Source organism: Phascolarctos cinereus, unplaced genomic scaffold (assembly GCF_003287225.1).
Source record: "Phascolarctos cinereus isolate Bilbo 61053 unplaced genomic scaffold, phaCin_HiC Scaffold_4;HRSCAF=312, whole genome shotgun sequence".
Taxonomy (NCBI): domain Eukaryota; kingdom Metazoa; phylum Chordata; class Mammalia; order Diprotodontia; family Phascolarctidae; genus Phascolarctos; species Phascolarctos cinereus.
In genome coordinates this window covers 623,410,382-623,431,212 of record NW_027555847.1, presented here as the reverse complement: position 1 = coordinate 623,431,212, position 20,831 = coordinate 623,410,382, and the positions used below count along the sequence as shown (strand labels likewise).

At 38.6% G+C, this 20,831-nt stretch overlaps 1 protein-coding gene across 1 annotated transcript in view; it reads right to left on the bottom strand.

Moving 5' to 3' along the window:
• FER1L6 (fer-1 like family member 6) overlaps nt 1–20,831 on the bottom strand; it is a 198,648-nt gene that overhangs the window by 120,010 nt on the left and 57,807 nt on the right. The window contains 3 exon segments of the mRNA XM_078151798.1: nt 1,870–2,022; nt 8,188–8,307; nt 10,101–10,191. Of these exon segments, the coding sequence (XP_078007924.1) occupies nt 1,870–2,022; nt 8,188–8,307; nt 10,101–10,191 (364 nt within the window).

Sequence of the window (20,831 nt, the reverse complement as noted above, 5' to 3'; positions counted from 1 at the left end):
GGATGGGCTTCCTGAGAAGGACTCATGGGAGGGTATTAATCAGAGTCCCCCAGGAAGAGAAGAGAAGGCACAGATGGATTGCAATCGTACTCACAGAGACAACGCCTGCATCAGTGAGACTACAGATCCATCAAAATGAAGATTTTAAGGCTGCAGCTCCCTGGGCTTCATCAGCATGTAGGAAAATGAGACCCAGAGTTGGCACCAAATGTGGTTCACTACCCACTGGGGTGTGTGATCCCATTGATGTGGACCCTTCCTTTGGTGAAGATCACAACTCGTCCTCAGCAGGTCTCGTCTATGGCCTCCCCTGAATCCCTCCCTAGGGGACCTACCCAGTGTGCTAGAGGCCTCCCACTAACCTTTTCAAATCCCAGCTCTCACATTTACTAGCTATGTGACCTTGGGCAAGTTATTATCCATCTCTGGGCCCCAGTTTCCTTATCTATAAAATTAGGGGTAAGGGTTGAGCATCATTTCTAAATATTTATATATTAAATACTGACCATATGCCTTATACTACAGTGGGCAGTGAGGATTTGAAGACAAAAATGAAAAAGATGATTTCTGTGGTTTCTTCCATCTCCAAAACCTATAAATGCTTCTGCAAAATGGGAATAATAATAGCACCTACTTCCCAGGGTTGTTGTGAGAATACAATGAGATATTTGTAAAGCACTTTGCAAACTTTAAAATACCAGATATACAGTATTGTTGTTATTGTCATTGTCATCATCATCAGCATCATCGTCATCATCATTGCTTCCTTGGATTAATACATTTGTTTTAAAAGATCAGAAGAACCACAAATTTAGAGACAGAAGAGGTCTTAGAGGTCATCAAATCCAACCCCCTCATTTTACAGATGAGAAAATCGAAGATGATCATGGTTCAGTGGTTTACCCAGGGTCATGCACCTAGCAAGTATTTGTGGCAGGATTTGAACCCAGGTCTTTCTGATGTCAAATCCAGGGCCCTATTCCCTACATCATACTGCTTTTTAAAGCAAATATGGTGACATCCATTCACAGATTCTTTCACTATTCCACATCCTGTTGGCCCTACTCTAACCACTTATCAAGTTTTTCCTCCATTCCATTCAACAAGTATCTCTTAGAAAGTGACATCCAAAGTTAGCCCAGCAACAAAAGGAAAATAAAAAATAAAAGACCCCTAGATTACAGAGGAGTGGTGGATATGTTGGCATACATGTGTCTGTGTATGTGCATCTGTATGTGTCTCTATGTGTATATATATATGTATACATATACATGTGTGTATTTATGTATGTATATGTCTGTGTGCCTTGTGTATGTATATGTATGTATTGTGTCTGTGTCTGTGTGTGATTGTGTACATATATGTGCATATATATTTAAGTGTGTACATGCATCATGCTTGTGTGTGCATGTGTGAATATGTGTATTTTGTGTGTGTGTGTGTGTGTGTGTGTGTGTGTGTGTGTGTGTGTGTGTGCAGAAGTGCCTAAGCCCTTCCAGGGCTGGGAATCCTTGCTTGTGTAGCTGTGCCCACATTGCACTTTATCTGACAGGCTTTCTACAACCCAATTTTAAACAATACTAAGAAGCATTACAATATTTGGAGGGAGCAGCAGCATGCCAATTTAGCTTTATTTTTAGCTAGCTTTCTCCTGTAATGGTGGCTTATTTTTAAAGCTATTAACTCTGCTTTCTCAGTGTTCTCTCATTGGGCATGCTTAAAATAGTGCCTGGAACACAGCAAGTGCTTAATAAATGCTTGTTGACGGGACTGACTACAAGCGAAGAGAGACAGACTCAAGAACGTAAGATAGATAGGGATGCAACGCTGCATCGGGAGAGGTTAAAACAGAACAAGTGTGGTACTTACTTTCAGAAAATGAGTTTGGAGCATCCCACAGTGTTTCCCCCTTTGTTCACTGGAAGGGGAATAGAGCAGGTCTTTGGATGAAATCCGGGCATAGGCCACTCGTTTGTTGCTGCTGAGCATCCAAATGAAGACATCGGGGATGGTGTGTTGTGGCTGTTGGGATGACCAAAACACAGAGCTTTCACCACTTGGAGCGGCCTCGGATGAACCAAATGGTTCAGTGTTATCTCAGTTCTGCAACTAACCAGCTGGGCAATCTTATGTAATTGGTTTTACCTCTCTGAGCCTCAGTTTCCCTTTCTGCAAAATAAGGAGGCTGGACTTTTTATTTATTTATTTTTTGTATTTTTGTATTTTTGTATTTTTTAGGTCATATATTTATTTTATTTGAATTGTTACTGAGATTTTTGTTTACATTACTGTCATTTTAAAGTATAAACATCCTATTGTATTTTAATATTTAATATTTGTTATACCCACTTTCCTAACTATTCTTTTCCTTTTAGTTATATATTTTTTAAATGTACAGAATATTTTCTTTTTCTTCTTTTTAATATAAATTTATTTATTTTTAGTTTTCAATATTCACTTCCACAAGTTTTTGAGTTCCAAATTTCTCACCCCTCCCCCCACCCCAAGATGGCATGCATTCTGAATACCCCTTCCCCTGGTCTGCCTTCTCTTCTATCTCTCCCCCCTCCCTTCTCTTATCCCCTTCCCCTTCTATTTTCCTGTAGAGCAGGATACACTTCTGTACCCCATTTCCTGTATTTCTTATTTCCCAGTTGCATGTGAAAACATTTTTTTTAAAAACGTGTTTTTAAAACTTTGACTTCATAATTTTCTCCCTTCCTCCCTCCCCACCCACCCTCATTGAAAACACAAGCAACTCAATATAGGTTGTACATGTGCAGTTATGCAAAACACTTCCTTAGTAGACACGTTGTGAAAAACTAACTCTATTTCCCTTAATCCTATCCTGCCCTCCCATTTATTCTATTCTTTCTTTTGACCCAGTCCCTCCTCAGAAGTATTTGCTTCTGATTGCCTTCTTTCCAAATCTGTCCTTCTCTCTATCACCCCCTTGCTCTCTTGTCCCCTTCTCCCCCTATTTTCCTGTAGGGTAAGACAGATTTCCATACCCAATTGAATGTGTATGTTATTCTCTCCTTAAGCCAAATCCTATGAGAATAAGATTCCCTCATTCCCTCTCACCTTCCCCTGTTTCCCCTCCACTGTGAGAGACTTTTCTTTTCTGGTTTTTTTGTGAGATAATTTACCCCATTCTACCTCTCCCTTTCTTCTCCCAGTATCATCCTCTCTCATCCCTTAATTTTATTCTCCAGATATGACCCCTTAATCTTCAACTCACCCTGTGCCCTCTATCTATCTATATATACATACAATTTTTTTCCTTCAACTACCCTAATACTGACAAAGTTCTCATGAGTTACAAATATCATCTTTCCATGCAGGAATGTAAACAGTTCAATCTTAATAAGTCTCTTATGATTTCTCTTTCCTGTTTACCTCTTCATGTTCCACTGGAGTCCTGTATTTGAAAGTCAAATTTTCTATTCAGCTCTGGTCTTTTCATCAAGAATGCTTGAAAGTCCTCTATTTCACTGAATGACCATTTTTTCCCCTGAAGGATTATACTCAGTTTTGCTGGGTAGGTGATTCTTGGTTGTAATCCTATCTCCTTTGCCCTCTGGAATATTATATTCCATGCCCTGCGGTCCTTTAATGTAGAAGCTGCTAAATCTTGTGTTATCCTGATTGTGTTTCCACAGTACTTGAATTGTTTCCTTCTGGCAGCTTGTAATATTTTCTCCTTGACCTGGGAACTCTGGAATTTGGCTACAATATTCCTAGGAGTTTTCCTTTGGGGATCTCTTTCAGGAGGAGATCTGTGGATTCTTTCAATTTCTATTTTGCCCTCTGGTTCTAAAATATCAGGCAGTTTTCCTTGATAATTTCTTGAAAGATGATGTCTAGGCTCTTTTTTTGATCATGGCTTTCAGATAGTCCAATAATTTTTAAATTCTCTCTCCTGGATCTATTTCCAGGTCAGTTGTTTTTCCAATGAGATATTTCACATTTTTCTAATTTTTCATTCTTTTGGATTTGTTTTACAGTGTCTTGATTTCTCATAAAGTCACTGTCTTCCAATTGCTCTATTCTAATTTTTAAGGAAGTATTTTCTTCAGTAATCTTTTGGACTTCCTTTTCCATTTGGCCAATTTTTCTTTTTAGGGCATTTTTCTCCTCATTGGCTTTTTGGACCTCTTTTGCCATTTGGGTTAGGCTATTTTTTAAGGTGTTATTTTCTTCAGTATTTTTTTGGGTCTCCTTTAGCAAGCTGTTGACTTGTTTTTCATGATTTTCTTGCATCACTCTCATTTCTCTTCCCAGTTTTTCCTCTACTTCCCTTACTTGCTTCTCAAAATCCCTTTTGAGCTCTTCCAAGGCCTGGGACTGATTCATATTTTTCTTGGAGGCTTTGGATGTAGGAGCTTTGACTTTGTTGTCTTCTTCTGGTTGTATATTTTGATCTTCTTTTTCACCAAAGTAAGATAATATAGTCTGACTCTTTTTGCACTGCTTGCTCATGATCCCAGCCAATTACTTGAGTTTTAAACTCTTTGTTAAGGTAAGAGTCTGCTTCCAATGTGGAGAGTGTACTGTCCCAAGCTTCAGGGGTTTGTGTAGCTGTTTTCAGAGATACTTGTAGGGACCTGTAAATTTTCAGTTCTTCCAAGGTGGTATGATAAGGGGCGAGGTGTTTACTCCTTTCCTGGCCTGTGACCACAAGTATTCCTTTCTGTCCTGTAACTGTGAGGAGGGGTTCCTCTCCACAGCCACTACAAGCTCCACCATGCCAGGCCAGCGCTCCTCCTCACCCCAGCACTGCCGCCCAGAACTGTGACCCAGATCCACACACGGGCAAAGCAAGAGATTCCTGCCTCAGCACTGGCAAAGAGATCCCTGCAGTCCCTCTCTGATCAGCCACTGGATTCCCCCTCAGTCTGTGGGCCGGAAGCTCGGGAAGCAGCTGCCCCCCCCCCAGGGCCACGCTCTTGGGGAATGGAGCTGAAACCCCACCTTCCTGTCTCAGCACCACAGAAACAGACTTTTCCCACTGACCTTCTAAGTTGTCTTTGGCATTCGTGGATTGAGGAGTCTGGAAACCTCCACAGCTGCCCACGATTCAGTCCTCTGAGGCCTGCTCCAGGTTTGCTGCGGCCTGCGCGCCCACGCCATGCTGCACTCCCAGCCCGGCGTGATACACCTTTCTGATCAATCATCCAGGTTGTCTTGGGCTGGAAATTTGTTTCACTCTGTCTTTTTGTGGGTTCTGCTGCTTCAGAATTTGTTTAGAGCCATTTTTATGAGTATTTGGAGGGGTTTGGGGGAGAGCTCAAGCAAGTCACTGCTTTCACTCCGCCATCTTGGCTCCGCCCAACAAATGTATCAAGGTTGGACTTTTTAATATCTCGTCTCTATGAGATAGCACTTCTTGCAAGTACCTTCTGATGAAGGCATGAATTTGAAATATTTGATTTATTAAATCAACAAGGCAAACAAAATGTACCTTCCCTGAGGTAAGAGAACCTTGGGACATGGATTATGACCACTTTTAAACTCCAGAGTGCCCATCTGATCATTCAGGAGATGAGATTAAGCACCTTGGACAAGTCATTTGGCCTTTTCTTACCCCAAGGTTTTCCATCTGTAGAATAAAGCCATTGTCTGCTAGTTTTCCAGTTGTCTTGCTAAATACTCAAATTGAATTGACACTTACTTACTGATGACCATGTTAATAATGAATATAGGAAAAGTTTGGCATTCTGAAGCCATGGAATATTCCGGAAACTATTGAAACCAAAATACAGACAACAAGAGCAAGGAGAACATCATCATTTGCTCCTCCAGGAGGGAGTTCAGGTGGCTTTCTGAGTGGTACCATACAAGGCACACTTCACAAAATGCTTTTTGTTGCATTGAAGATTGGCTTTCCAAATGAGAGACATGATGATTGCTGAATATTTTAGCTCCATTTTAGCTCACTATTCAGGAGTTTGACTTGATTGCACAGACAATTAGACTTAGAAATCTATTAAATCTAAGCAGTGATGGATAGCACCCCTACCAAGTGGCCTGCTAAATGAGGCCTTGCTTGAAGTACTCAGCTCTTTACCAGTGCACTCATTAAGTGAAAGCACACAGGTTGCCATAATTTATTCTCTTTATCTTCATAGCTCAGTGGAGATGCTGCATTTTATGAATTCTACAACATGCTTGAGAGGTCAGTCTGGTGCCAGTCACCCAGGATTCTTCTTGGAGGTAGAATCTGAGGCACTGAAAAGTTCAGGAAATTCTAAAAAGATGCGGGACTGGTAAGTCACAGAACCATTATCAGAACTCAGAGTTCCAAACTTCTGAAGTTAAAATGAAACCCCAAATGCTAAGGGTCTGCTTCACTGCTCATTATATTACTCAGGGATGAGGCACATGTACAAAATAGGCAAGTCTGAGTCTCAACTCACTACCCAAGAAGAAAAATACGAGTCAGTTGTACTGTATCAATCATTCAAGAATATTATGAGATTTATCAGATATGATACTGGATTGAGAACTAGCCCACTAGCCATTAGACCACTAACCATTAACCACTAACCATTAACTATCCCAAACTATGATGGCAGCCTTCAGAAGTGGAGAACTCCATCCTAGACGTTCCACAGAAAGCTGGACGACTGCATATTTGTAATGCTGCAGTGAGGGGATTCCTATTCAGGTATGGGTTAGAGTTGATGGCTTTTGAGGTCTTTTTTAATTTGGAGATTCTGTAATTCCCCATAGCACTGTTTTGACTATCTGTATATGTATATATTCCACATAACCCTTAGTTCAGAAAATTTATACAAATTAGCAAGCTTTATGAAGGATCTGGGACACCTAATTAAGTCAAATACAGAATCATTTGCATTATACAAAGCCTACTGAGGAATAGTGGGCTTATAGTTTATATGAACATATGTTTGTATGAACATATATATGATACATATGTATGTATATATACCATGAGTCTGTATATGTGTGCATAGATATAGATATAGGAAATTCGCCTTCCATAGGTTAACATTTTATTTACTGAAAAGAAAAGATAAAAGACATTTGTCTGAGAAACACAGGTAGAAGCAGCTTTAGTAGAAGTATAATTTTGAAAGAAAAGTATTCGAGGAGAGACACAGAGTCCTGAGAGAATCTAAATGAAAAGAGTCTCTCAGAGGCAAAAGTACTAGCAGATAATAAATAAGACTTCAACACATTGTTTCCCAGCAGTCAATTTTCATATTTTACGACTTTGGTATTTTTGGCTGGGAAACGGAATCCAAGAACTATTTGGAGGTTATAAGACAATTACATATTGACTATTATATCTGACAGAAATGTGGGTTTGAGGTTTTTCATCACTACATATGAGAAGGTCCTAATTTGAGGGAAGAGAGAAATGAGGGGTCATATGAGAAAGTGGAGCATAAAAATGTCTTGTATGCAGAAACTACATACAGGAGCTTTTAGATAGAAACTAACAGAGATAAGAAGTTAACAGAAGCAAGGCAGAGCAAAGATGGAAGATGATAATAGTAGCTGTTTAGAACTGAGTCCAGCTAAGATAAGCTGACTTGAGACAGATAGACTCTGTCGTTGTTGCAAGGAACTAGTCTGATTGGAAGAATGTTATGATGCTGGCAGCTGACTGTAGAGAATTACGCTATATGGAAATTATGTTAAGTTTGAGCCCATTCTCTCTAGACACTAAAATGATATAGGAGAGAGTGTGGCCCTGAGGTGATGGGGGGAAATGCTTTTACTTCTGTTCTTGATATATCCTTCAAGCAAATACCCCTGTGTACAAGTTAATTGATGTTAAGTAGTTGAGCTGAAAATGGGGTGTGCCCCGTAGAGGTTAATGGTGGAAGTTGTGGGGAAAATACTCAGTATGTTCCCAGAAAATACTCAAGATATTGTGTTATGATTTTTTGCCTTCTCTAAATTAAGAATTAATGGTGTTATTTTGACTGGTTTATTTAAATGGAGAAGGACTAAGAAGCTATAGTTACAAGCAGTAGGTATGTTACCCCGGGACCATTAGAGTTAATTACAGTCATGTGACTGCTCCTTTCAGAAAGAATCACAACCTACCAGAATGAGTGCATATTCTGACAAGAGAGTAAACCTCTGCTCACATGCAATGTAAATCCATTTTGTAAAATAGTAATGAAAATGTTTCCTTCAGTAGGGGCTCACCTCGTCAACCAAGAACCGGATTTTGTCCACAAAGTTCTGGGCTTCATTAATCAATTCATCTATAGACATCTTCTTCTTTTGCTGCTGGACAAGTCCTTTTGCATTAGTGGCCATTGCCTCCTACCGTGGGAAGAGATTTTGGAAATATTTTCAATACGCTTTACAAAGTAAATACATTAAACCATTTGTCCCTTTTCCACGGCTCTGATCTTTGCCATTCCTTCTAAATAGAGCAGAGATGTACATGGCCAGTATCAACAATCCTGAGTGGGGCTAGAACCAGATTAAAGTGTAATTAGGAAAAAATAAAAATATAATAGAATATGGATAATGTTAATATGTGGCTTTCTAAGTCAATTTGTGGCTATAGGGATCCTTACGTATGGTTTAGGGACCCTGTTTCTATGTAAGTTTGATACTACTGCTTTAGGGGCAACTAGGTAGCGTGGTGTATAGAATGCCAACCCTGGAGTCAAAAGGACCTGAGTTCAAATCTGGGGTCAGACACTTATTAGCTATGTGACCTTGTGTAAGTCACTTAACCCTGTTTGCCTAAATTTCCTCATCTATCAAATGAGCTGGAGAAGGAAATGGTAAACCACTCTAGTATCTTTGCTAAGAAAACCCTAAATGGGGTCACAGAGAATCAGACACAATTGATCAATTAAACAACAACAAAACTATGACATTAGAGGGCCTCCCCCTGCATTTTTGTCAGCTAAAATCCTACCCATTCTTCAAGACTCGGATCAAATGCTGCCTCCTTCATATAGTCTTTGCTAATACATTCAACTAAATGAGATCCCTCCCATAAGGGATATAGCATTAGTATTATCATTCTCATTTTATAGATGCAGTGAAGTAACTTGCCTGAGATCACATGGATATCAAGGGAAGAATTGGGATTCAAATTCAGGTATTTTGACTTGAAGACCTCTCTGAGTCTCTCAGAACTTACAGAAAGGGGGTAGTATTAACGCTATGGGCCACTTTAGGCTTTGTCAAACATTTTTATTGCCAAAAGCATACTTTCTATTAGTCCCTGGTCTTGTGGGACTATGGATCTATTTTCATGGGTGACTCAAATAATAACTCATATTCAGATAGTTTACAGTTTACAAAGTGTTTTCCTTGCAACAATCTTAAGAGGTAAGTATTCTTCATTTTCCTGATGAGAAAACTGATGCTAAAAAAGGTTAAACTCTATGTTCTTCATCACACAACTAGTCAAATGGTAGAAATGAGATTCATTATCCTGCATGCAGGGCTCTTTTCCACTATACTAAACCTGCTTTTTGAATGATAAATAATAGCTACTATTTAAATCATGTTTTAAGGTTTGCAAAATACTTTATAAATGTTTAAGAGCATTGTGAGATAAGTGCTTTTGTTATTCTCATTTTACAGATGAGGAAACTGAGAATGAGAAATGTTAAGTGAATTTTCCAGGATCATACAACTAATAGGTTTCTGAGGAAGGATTCTAAGTAGTCAAACTAAACTCAAAGAATCAGGTTAAGGTCAAAATTATGTGAGCTTAAGCCCTGTTCATTTCATACAGTATGACCCCAATAAACAGTTATTAACTTGACTCACATCTGGAACTCATGCAAAAATATGCCTTCTTAAAGATATTGTAGGTATTATTTCCACTTTATAGATGACATTTACAGAATTTAAGTCATTTGCCCATGGTTATTCAGTATTTCAAACTATGTCTTTCTTGACTTTGAGTTCTATACTCTTTTCACTTCACTACCCTGACTTTAATGTGCCTGTCAAATGAGGAAATTGGATGAGACAGTCACTAAGCCCTCTTCCAGTTCTAAATCTATGATCCCATGATGAGATAAATGAGATTAATTTAAAAGTCCATGCTTTAATTTCAGGATATAAGTAGCATTTTCACAGACCAGTTCTTGCCAACATAGCTCGAGTCGTTTCTTGTCCAAAGTAGTCTGGTTCAACATTTTGGGTTTCTTTTCCGCTTCAGAGATGAAGACACTGTAAATAAGGAATAACAATATAGAAGCATGGTTAATGATAGTTATTTCATATTATTGTCAAAGTTTGTGAATAGGTTCTCTGCCATATGATAGAGACACAGATAATGGGATAGAAGAGAGATTTTCAATTTGATATCAAATAACAATGAGTCAACTTTCCTAAGAAAGAAAACATGAATTTGAAACACTGCTCAAGCATTAAATTAGATTTTAATAATGACTTATTTATTTTCTTTTTCTTCTCAAAGTCCCATGGGTATCATTATAACCACAGTTAATGAAAATGGTAATCATAGACTTGATATGATTTTCCTTCTTTCTTGAATTGCAAGATGACATTCATCTGGCCCTCCTCTCCACTGACTCAGCTCACAATCCCTCCATTCCTTGATCATTAGTTTCTTGAGCTGCTGAGCCAAAGAAATCATCCTATGGTGACCAACATACTCAAATAGATCCACAATCTCATCCATCTGGTTGTTCCTTCCAACTATGAAGATCGTAACATCCAAGCCAGTCCATCCTGTGAAACTCTTGCCCATTATTCTGACATCAAGGTCATTAGTGAAACACACAGTCTATCCAATAGCTATGCCTAGCTCTTGCCACCTGACCACCCATTTTCTTTTCCAATCACCTGATGAAATCCTTTCCTCTTCCCCTTCAAATTTCCTGATTTTTTCTGTATTGCAATCTGTTCACACCCACCACATGCCTTTTCATTGCCCTTTAAGTGAATCTCATTTTCAATCTGTCAAAGACTATAATGTTTCATGACTCATAGCCATATAGCAGCATTAATAAAATATTGGTACATAAAAACTGTATCTTTGTTTCTTAGAAAAATTTGGATCATTAAAAGACCTTTGCAATTTCCCAAAGTTTATCCAGTCTTCTCTTTGATTCTTGGACCAATTTATTGACCATTTATACTGTCTGCCCAGGATATTTATATCTACATATGTGTACATACATATATACACGTTTGTATGTGCGTGTATGCATATTTGTGGATAGATGTATCTATTTCCTGTATGTCTATACATATAATCTATGCATAAATATATACACCTATATACAAATATATACACATAAATGTATGTGAATTTATTGTCCATACATATATAAATACACACATATAAACATGTGTATATTTATTATACATAAATGTGTGAACATTTGTACATATGCATATGTACATCTTGGGCAGATATATACAGACATATATCTTAGATATACACACATGTATATATACATATATCTACCAATGGATGAGTGCTATAGGTCGTACATCTAACGTGCCATAATCTAGACAACAGACCTTCATCCATTTAGATTTTTTCCCTTATAAATGATTAGAATGAACTCTTTTGAGGGGTCATAGATCTCTTCCAGAAGATTCTGCAGTGTCCTGGGGCTAGGTACAAGCAGCATAATGCTGTACAATCAGAAGCATCCCTAGCCATAAGGAATTCTTCTTCTAATTAACCTCTATTCAAGATCTCCATAATAGCGATGAACACCTTTAGTGAGTATATATCCTCCTGTTTGAATCCTCGTTTGATGTCACTGAGCAAAAGGTTATTAGATGAGGTTATCTTTGTTGTTATATCTTTCAAGAAATCTTAAATAATTTTGATGGATGGATGGAAGGAAGACACCTTGTTTGAGGAAAGCCTTTAAATGGAGGCTCTACTTGGCTAAATAAAATGAGTGTTTTTTAATCAAAAAAATACAATGGAATTTTAAACATATATATATATATATATATATATATACACATATATATATATATATATATATATATATATACACATATATATATATATATTTCAGTCAATTATGTGAGGATAAAGATATGGTCTACAGTGGCAAATTGCTTGCAAAAAAGCCTGCCTATTCCTACTAATATCCTAATCAAGGATGATCTAATGTGCATACAGATGATTCTCATAAAAATTTTATATAGATTAAAAATAATCTATATTTGAATCTTTTTCAGACCTTTTTGGAGGCTTGGTAACAGACTATAGATTGTCATTCTGAGGACAAACCTGGCTAAACACGGAGAGAGTTATAACTAGTAAGCTGGCTACTTGGGAATAAATTATTTGGCCATAGCAATCCATGAAATAAAACTAAATTTTAAAAAATATATGCCCTTTGGGAAGCTAGGAGGTGCAGTGGATAGAGCACCAGCCCTAGATTCAGGAGAACCTCAGACACATAACACTTACTAGCTATGTGACCCCGGGCAAGTCACTTAACCCCTTTGCCTAACCAAAAATAAATAAATAAACAAACAAACAAATAAAGATATGGTCCTAAAATTGTGTGCAAAACAAAGTTCTATACACTCAAGCCTAGGTTCTATTAATTTACAAAATCAAAATTAGTAAGGTATTCCTAATTTTTAAAAAAATTTTATTAATGTATTTTGATTTATCAACAATCACTTCCATATTCTTTTGAGTTGAAAATTTTTCTCCCCCTTCCTCCCCCCTACCCTCCCCAAGATGGTGCACAATCTGATATAGGTTTTACATTTACATACCCATTAAACATATTTTCACATTAGTGAAGTTGTAAGTAAAAATTAAAACCAATAGGAGGAACCATCAGAAAGATGAAACAAAACTCAACAGAAGTGATAGCGATTCGACTTTCATAGTTCTTTCCTTGGATGTGGACAGCATTTTCCATCCTGAGGCCTCTGGAGATGTGTTAGATCCTCGTAATGCTGAGAAGGGTTCAGTTTAACAACCTTAGTCATTGCATAACATGGCTGTTATTATGTACAAAGTCCTCTTGGTTCTGCTCACTTCACTCAGCATCAGACCATATAAGTCTTTCCAGGTTTTTCTGAAGTCAGCCTGTTCATCATTTCTTATAGCACAATAGTATTCCATTACATTCATATACCACAACTTGCTCAGCCATTCCCCAATTGATGGGCATCCCCTCAATTTCCAATTCTTTGTCACCACGAAAAGAGCTGCTATGAATATTTTTGTACATGCGGGTCCTTTTCCCATTTGTTTGATCTCTTTGGGATATAGCCCTAGAAGTGCTATTGCTGGATCAAAGGGTATGCACATTTTTGTAGCCCTTTGGGCATAGTTCCAAATTGTTCTCCAAAATAGTTGGATCATTTCACAACTCCACCAACAATGTATTAGTGTTCCAATTTTTCCACATCTTCTCCAACATTTATCATATTCCCGTTTTGTCATGTTGGCCAATCTGATAGGTGTGATGTGGTACCTCAGAGTTGTTTTGATTTGCATTTCTCTAATCAATAACGATTTAGAGCATTTTTTCATATGACTATAGATGGCTTTAACTTCTTCATCTGAGAACTGTCTGTTCATACCCTTTGACCATTTATCAATTGGAGAATGGCTTGTGTTCTTATAAATTTGTCTTAATTCTCTATATATTTTAGAAATGAGGCCTTTATCAGAGAGACTGGTTGTAAAAATTCTTTCCCAATTTTCTACCTTCCTTCTAATCTCAGTTGCATTGGCTTTGTTTGTGCAAAAACTTTTCAATTTAATGTAATCAAAATTATCCATTTTAATTTTCATAATGTTCTCTATCTCCTGTTTGGTCACGAATTCTTCTGTTCTCCATAGATCTGATAGGTAAACTATTCCTTGTTCTCCCATTTTACTTATGGTATCAGCCTTTATATCTAAGTCATGAACCCATTTTGACCTTATTTTGGTATATGGTGTGAGATTTGGGTCTATGCCTAGTTTCTGCCATACTCTTTTCCAGTTTTCCCAGCAGTTTTTTTCAAAGATCTAATTTTTAAAAAAATACTACATTGGACATCTTGGAAAACATAAGTTTAAAATTCAACACAATCCATCAGAATGCTAGACATCCTCTTACTTCATCAGCCTTATGCATACTGTGAGGTGCTCTTAGATGTTCGCTTTGAGCCATCTTAATTAAGCAGTGATGCTTCTTTTTGAAAAAGAAAAGGAAAATAATGATGAAGGAGAAGGGAGAGAAAGAAAGGAAGGCTATTTGAGAGCTGTGAATGGGAGCTCTGAAAGCCTCTCAGGCTGCTATTTTTAGTCATGCAGGACTCAATGTAGCCCTTGAAAAGTCAGATTACCAACAAGAGGGATAAGAAGACAGTGTAACTGCTAGGGAAAAAAAATCCTAATTGCAAGGGGTATGCAGACAATGCATAAAGAATGAGATGTTCTCTATATCTCCCTTCTTTCCTTCTCTCTTTCCCCCCACCCCAATTCTACCACCAAAGTCTGTACTAATACCGTAATAACAAATGTTCACATATAGGGCAAATCCAGTTTCAGTCAACTGCAAGGGACAGTCCTAAGTCTCTGAGAGTTTTGTGGTATTGACAATGCCTCAAAAAAGGAAGTAGTTGACAAATACTTTGAAATGTTTTGGTTATAAAGTGTTTTTCATTTAAATGTTATTTAACACAATGAGATTTGTTTTCAAAAGCAAGGATCACTAGAAATGTTTCTTTGGCGTAATCACATTGGGAAACTATAGAACCCCTTCTCTTCTCTGATACTGCTATACCCTTGTATGCTTGGCCTTCATGCTGGCTGGTCTGCTGCCACATGTTTCTTCCCACTTCAGTCCATTCTCACTGGCTATCCCTCATGCCAGGAATGCTCTCCCTCCTCATCACCTCCTGGATGCCCTGGCTTCCTTCAAGTCCCATCTAAAATCTCACTTTCTACAAGAAGCCTTTCCCAGCTCCTCCTAATTCTAGTGGCTTCCTTCTATTAATTAATTCCTAGTTATCTTGTGTATAGGTTGATTGTATATATTTGTTAACTTGTTAACAAATTTTTAGATTATTAGATATTATAATAATTATTAGACTGTATGGTCCTTGAGGGCAGGGGCTACCTTTTGCCTCTCTTTGTATCTCCAGTGCTTAGCAGTGTCTGACACACATTAATAAATACTTATTGACTATTTCTAGAACTCAATTTTTAGTGGTGCTCTTGTGATCTGTAGAAGTTGGGGCATACTTAGACCCTTACATACTTAGATCCTTCTCCTTGGTATGAGTCCTCCCCCATCTGGTGCCTGCCTTAGTCCATCCACACATTTCAATTCTGTTCAGTTCTGGTCTACATACTTCCATATGTGCTAGAAGCCCTCCCCTGTTTTTAGTGTTTTAAAAACATATCTCAAGAGTAACAATGTTATACTCACACTGTCCATTAATGGTCTTTCATTCCTACTGTGTGGTTGTCCTTTTCTTATTATGCATGCCCTGAGTGAGGGAAGTCATTGTTAAGTCCCTTAGTTTGGGAACTGTCTGAAAGAGTGAGGAGGATAAATACTGCCATTGACTAGAAAAGCTTCTTTCTATAGTCTTGGAACACACCATGCATCTAGGAAGTGTCATCAGCCCTGGGCTCTGCCTCAGAAGGCAGCAGAGATGGAGTATTTAGCCAGTTTGGAAAGAATCATAGGATCATATTTGGAAGGGATCTTCACTTTAAAGATGACAAAAACTGAGATCCAGAGAGGAATGCCTAAGGTCACACAAGTCAATGGATGAGCCAGCATTTGAACCTAGAGAGACAACGGTGAACAACATCTAGGGTGCTAGACTTGGAGTCAGGAAGACTTGGATTCATGTCTCATCTCTGACATTTACTAGCTGCACGACCTTTAGGAAATTCAAAATTCTCTGAGCCTCCATTTCTTCATCTGTAGAAAATGAAATGTGTTGTACTAGATGGGTCCTAAGGTATTTTACAGATCTAACCCTATGTGATATGATGATCCTGGGATTCCAAATGTATCACTCTCTGCACTATGGTCACCCACTAGAAGCCTCACAAAGGGGACAGCAGTTAGCTGTGCAACTCTCTTGGCCCCTGATTATGGAAGAAGTTACAACAGATGGTAGAAAGACCTTTGCTGTTCAGTTGTTGTTCAGTCTTTCAATTGTATTCAACTCTTTATGATCTCGTTTGGGGTTTTTCTTGGCAAAGATACTGGAGTGGTTTGCCATTTCCTTTTCCAGCTCATTTTATAGATGAGAAAACTGAGGCAAACAGTGTTACGTGACTTGCCCAGGGTCACATATCTAGTAGTGTTTGAGGTCAGATTTGAATTCAGAAAGATAGGTCTTCCTGACTCCTGCCTGACACTTTATCCACTGTGCTCCCTATATGCCCAAAGAATACCTTAGTTATGTCCAGATGCCATAGATAGCCATAAGGGGTGCAATAGGTTCTCACCATACTGTGAGGTACGATCAACAGTACTGCAACTCTCTTAGTTTATACATGGAAAGCTCTATTGAGCTGGTGCTCAAAGGCTTCTGAACCATAATCTGGCCCTCAGATTCTCATTCGATGATGTGGCTAATATAAGAGGTAACACTCATAACCGAGGTACCTGTGATCATTAAGCTCTATAGTCTTCTAGACATATAGAATCAAATATCTAGAATTGTAAAGTACTGCAGACTCCATAAACCCCATCATTTTACAGAAGAGGAAACTGAGACCTAGGGAAATCAAGTGATTTGTGCACAGTCACACAGGCAGTAAGAATCAGAAGTGAGATTTGAAGCAAAGGTCTCTGACTCCAGAAGCAGCTCTGTTTCCGTCATAACAGAGTCAGGACTATGGATAGGTAAGGGAAGCAGTTGCTTAGAGTACAATATACAGGGTGGTAAAAGAGGTCCTTTTTAAATGTTTTGTGAATGCATATGGCAGCTAGGTGGTTTAGTGGGTAGAGCATTGGGCCAGGAGTCAGGAAGACTCATCTTCCTGAGTTCAAATCTAGCCTCAGACACTTACTAGTTGTGTGACCCTAGGCAAGTTGCTTAATCCTGTTCGTCTTGGTTTACTCATCTGGAAAATGAGCTAGAGAAAGAAATGACAAATCACTCCAGGATCTTTGTCAACCCAAACGGTGTCATAAAGAGTTGGACACAACTGAGACTACTGAACAAAACTAACAAATGAATGCATGCATTTAAATGTTACAAAATTTCATTCCTTATTTCAGATAGAGATTTATTTTGCATTGTCAACTGTCACGGATAATAACGGAAGCTCAAAGTCACTGATGGAAAGTAATATGTAGCCTGTCCCCTCTGCCCTCCCAATCCACTGTTTTGGGCTTTTTTGCTGCTCTCTAGTGCACTTCGCATGTAATATTGTGTATTACAGTTCTTTGTGTATCATATCCCCCTAATAGGCTGTGATCCCCATAAGGACAAGGATGGGTCTGCACCTTCCTGAGTACTAAGTACTGTGTTCTGCACACAGTGGGCACTAAATAAATGGGTTTTTTTTGCATGAATGAATATAAATATGAGTGAATGTTCAAACCTTATCCTGGTTCTGAGCAACAGTGGCTTATGGACTGAAGGGAAGAGACAGATTATTTTGGTTGATAAAGTGGTTAGCTATCCAAGGTGCTATTTCAACTTTGTGTGTTTGGTGATATTCGCTAAAGCCCTGCTCTCTCTCTGCAGCTTCATCTTGAAGGAGGTGGCCTGGATTTCTAAAAGCTATGCTAGTGGAATATAAGCTCTGACAGGTCTGATCAAGCTGGAAAAGCTTCCAGTATGGGTTTAAATACAGATCATCCCTGGAGGACCAGCTTAGCTTAAGTATGTTTAGAGACATTCGTGAACAGAAGGCTCAGTGCCAGGTAGTGAATTATTTGTTGGTTGTGCCAAGTCATTTGACTACCTACTAAGGTCTGGAGGACTTTCAATACACCTCAGAGGATAATAATAATAATAATAATAATAAACTATTATAGATCATCATTATAATAATAACATAATAGCTAGCAGGCATATAGCATCTTAAGGATTATAAAGTACTTTATATTTGTTATCCTATTTGAGTTTCACAACAGCTCTGGGAGGAAAGTACTATTATTATTCCCATATTACAGATGGAGAAACTGAGGCTGAGAAATGGTAAGTGATTTGACCAGGGATACACAGCTAGGAAGTGTTTGAGCCAGTAAGTTCTCTTCCTAACTCCAATTACAATACTCTATCCACCTAGATGTGTAGTGGAATACACAGAAAAGGGAATGGCCAAACAGGGTATAATATATGGACCTAATGGAATATTATTGCAGTGTAATAAGTAACTAATATGAGATTCAGAGAAACATAGGAAGACAGCGTGAACTGATACAGAGTGAACCAGGAAACAACAAACACTATGACTGTAATAGTGTAAAAGAACATGAAGACAAATGCTATAAATTTGTAATGATGTAGATTGCATAGTAGATAGCACAATGGATTTGGAGTCAGAAAGACCCAAGTTCAAATCCCAACTTAGATACTTACTAGCTGTGTGACCCTAGGCAAATCTATAAGCAGTAATAATCAATGATAATAATAATAATAATAATAATAATAATAAGCAATACCTGCTGCATGCCAGGCACTGTGCTAAATGCTGAAGATACAAAGAAAGGCAAGAGATAAGGCAAAAGACCTCAACCTTATGGGGGAGACAAGAAACAGATATGTACAAATAGGATATACAGAAAATAAATAGGAAATAATTAACAGAGAGAAGGCCCAACAGTTAAGAGGGATTGGGGACAGCTTCCTGTAGAAGGTAGGGTTTTACCTGAAACTTGAACAAAGCCAGAGAAGCAAACTGGCAGAAATGATAATGGGGGCAGCCAGAGAAAATGCTCACAGCCTACAAATGGAGTGTCTTGTTTGTGTAATAGCAAGTAAGTCCACTGTCACTAATTCAATGAGTACATGCAGAGATGTAAGGTGTAAGAAGACTGAAAAGATAGAAGGGGCCTGAGTTATGAAGGGCTTTAAATGGCAAACAGAGGATTTTGTACTTGATCCTGGATGTTATAGAAAGCCACTGGAGTTTATTGAGTAAAGGATTGGCATGATCAGACTTACACTTCAGGAAAATCACTTTAGTGGCTAAATGGAAGACAGATTGGAGTGGGAAGGGACTTGAGGCAGGCAGAACAACCAGTGTGGTATTGCAATACTTCAAGCATGAGGTGATGAGGGTCCATACCAGAGGGCATCAGTGTCAGAGGAAAGAAAGGGGTAAATTCAAGAAATTGCAAAGATGATATTAATAGGTCTTCACAACAGCTTGGATATGGGGGGGGGTTGTTGAGAGGTAGTGAAGAATCCAGGATGAGTCCTAGGTTGTGAGCCTGGGGGACTGGGAGGATGGTATTGCCCTCAACAGTAATAGAGAAGTTTGGGAGGTGACAGGAAGTTTTAGGGGGAAAAGATAGTAAGTTCAGTTTTGGACATGTGGAGTTTAAGCTATCTACTAGATATCCAGTTCAAGATGTCTAAAAGAAAGTTGGAGATGAGAAGTCAGCAAAGAGATTGGAGCAAGAATGGTAGTTTTAAAAATCAGCAGCACAGAGATGATAATTAAATCCATGATAGCTGATGAGATCACCAAGTAAGATAGAAGGAAAAGAGAAGAGGTCCTAGGACAGAACCCTGTGGGACACCTATGGTTAGCACATGTGGTGTGGATGAGGATCCAGCAAAGGAGACTGAGAAGGAACAGTCCAGGAACTAGTGGTGTTCTGTAAACCTAAAGAGAAGAGAATATCAAAGAGAAAAAGGTGATCAACAGTGCCGAAGGCTGCAGAGAGGTCAAGAAGGATGAAAATTGAGAAAAGGCCATTGGATTTGTCAATTAAGAAATCATTGGTAACTTTAAAGAGAGTGGTTTCAGTGGAAATATGAGGTCAGAAGCTGGATTGTAAAGGGTTAAGAAGAGAGGAAGTAAAAGTTTCTATTGTAGACAGCCTTCTCAAGGAGTTTTGCCACAAATGGAGAAGAGATATAGGAAGATAGTGGGGATGGATGGATCAGATGAGGAGTTTTTTGAGATGGAGAAGATTTTAGCATATTTGTAGGCAATAGAGAAGAAACTAGTAGACTGGGAAAGATAAAGCTAAGAAAGAGAGTGAGGATGACAGAGAGAGAAGTTTATTGGAGAATACCAGATAGGATCACTTGTGCAAGAAGAAAGGTTTGCCTTGGCAAGGAAAGGATCCGCCTCTTCATGTGAGATGGAGTGAAGGAAGAAATAGTGGCAGAAGGCAGGGTGATATGATATGAGGAAGAAGAGAAAGGAGGGAGCTAATGGCAAATGGCTTCAATTTTTTTTCTGTAAAATATGAGGCAAGGTCCTCAGCTGAGAGAGCAGAGGGAGAGCCATGAGAGCTTTGAAAAGGGGTGAAAAGATTTGGAAGAGCCGATGTGGAAAGTGGGGTAGTGAACTGATAAGGGAGGTAGAGTAGGATAGCCTGGTGGCAGTGAAGACCCACTTGAGGTTATGTAACATAAATCTGTGGTAGATCCTGTCAAAATGGTGATGTGATTTTTCTCTACCTCTGTTCAGCAACATATGTATAGTAACAAAGGCAGTGGGTATTGAAAGTGGTCCAAGCCATAATTGGCAAAATGATTTTGTTTTGTTTTGTTTTGAGGATTTGGAAGACTCGAGAGAAGAGGACACTGTAAAGTTAAACTTGTTCACCAGATGGTCATGAAGAAGAAAAGAGACAAGAGTGCTTTGTGCCGGGGCAATGGCTTGAGAGAGCTGACAGATCAAGGAGGGTTTGGAG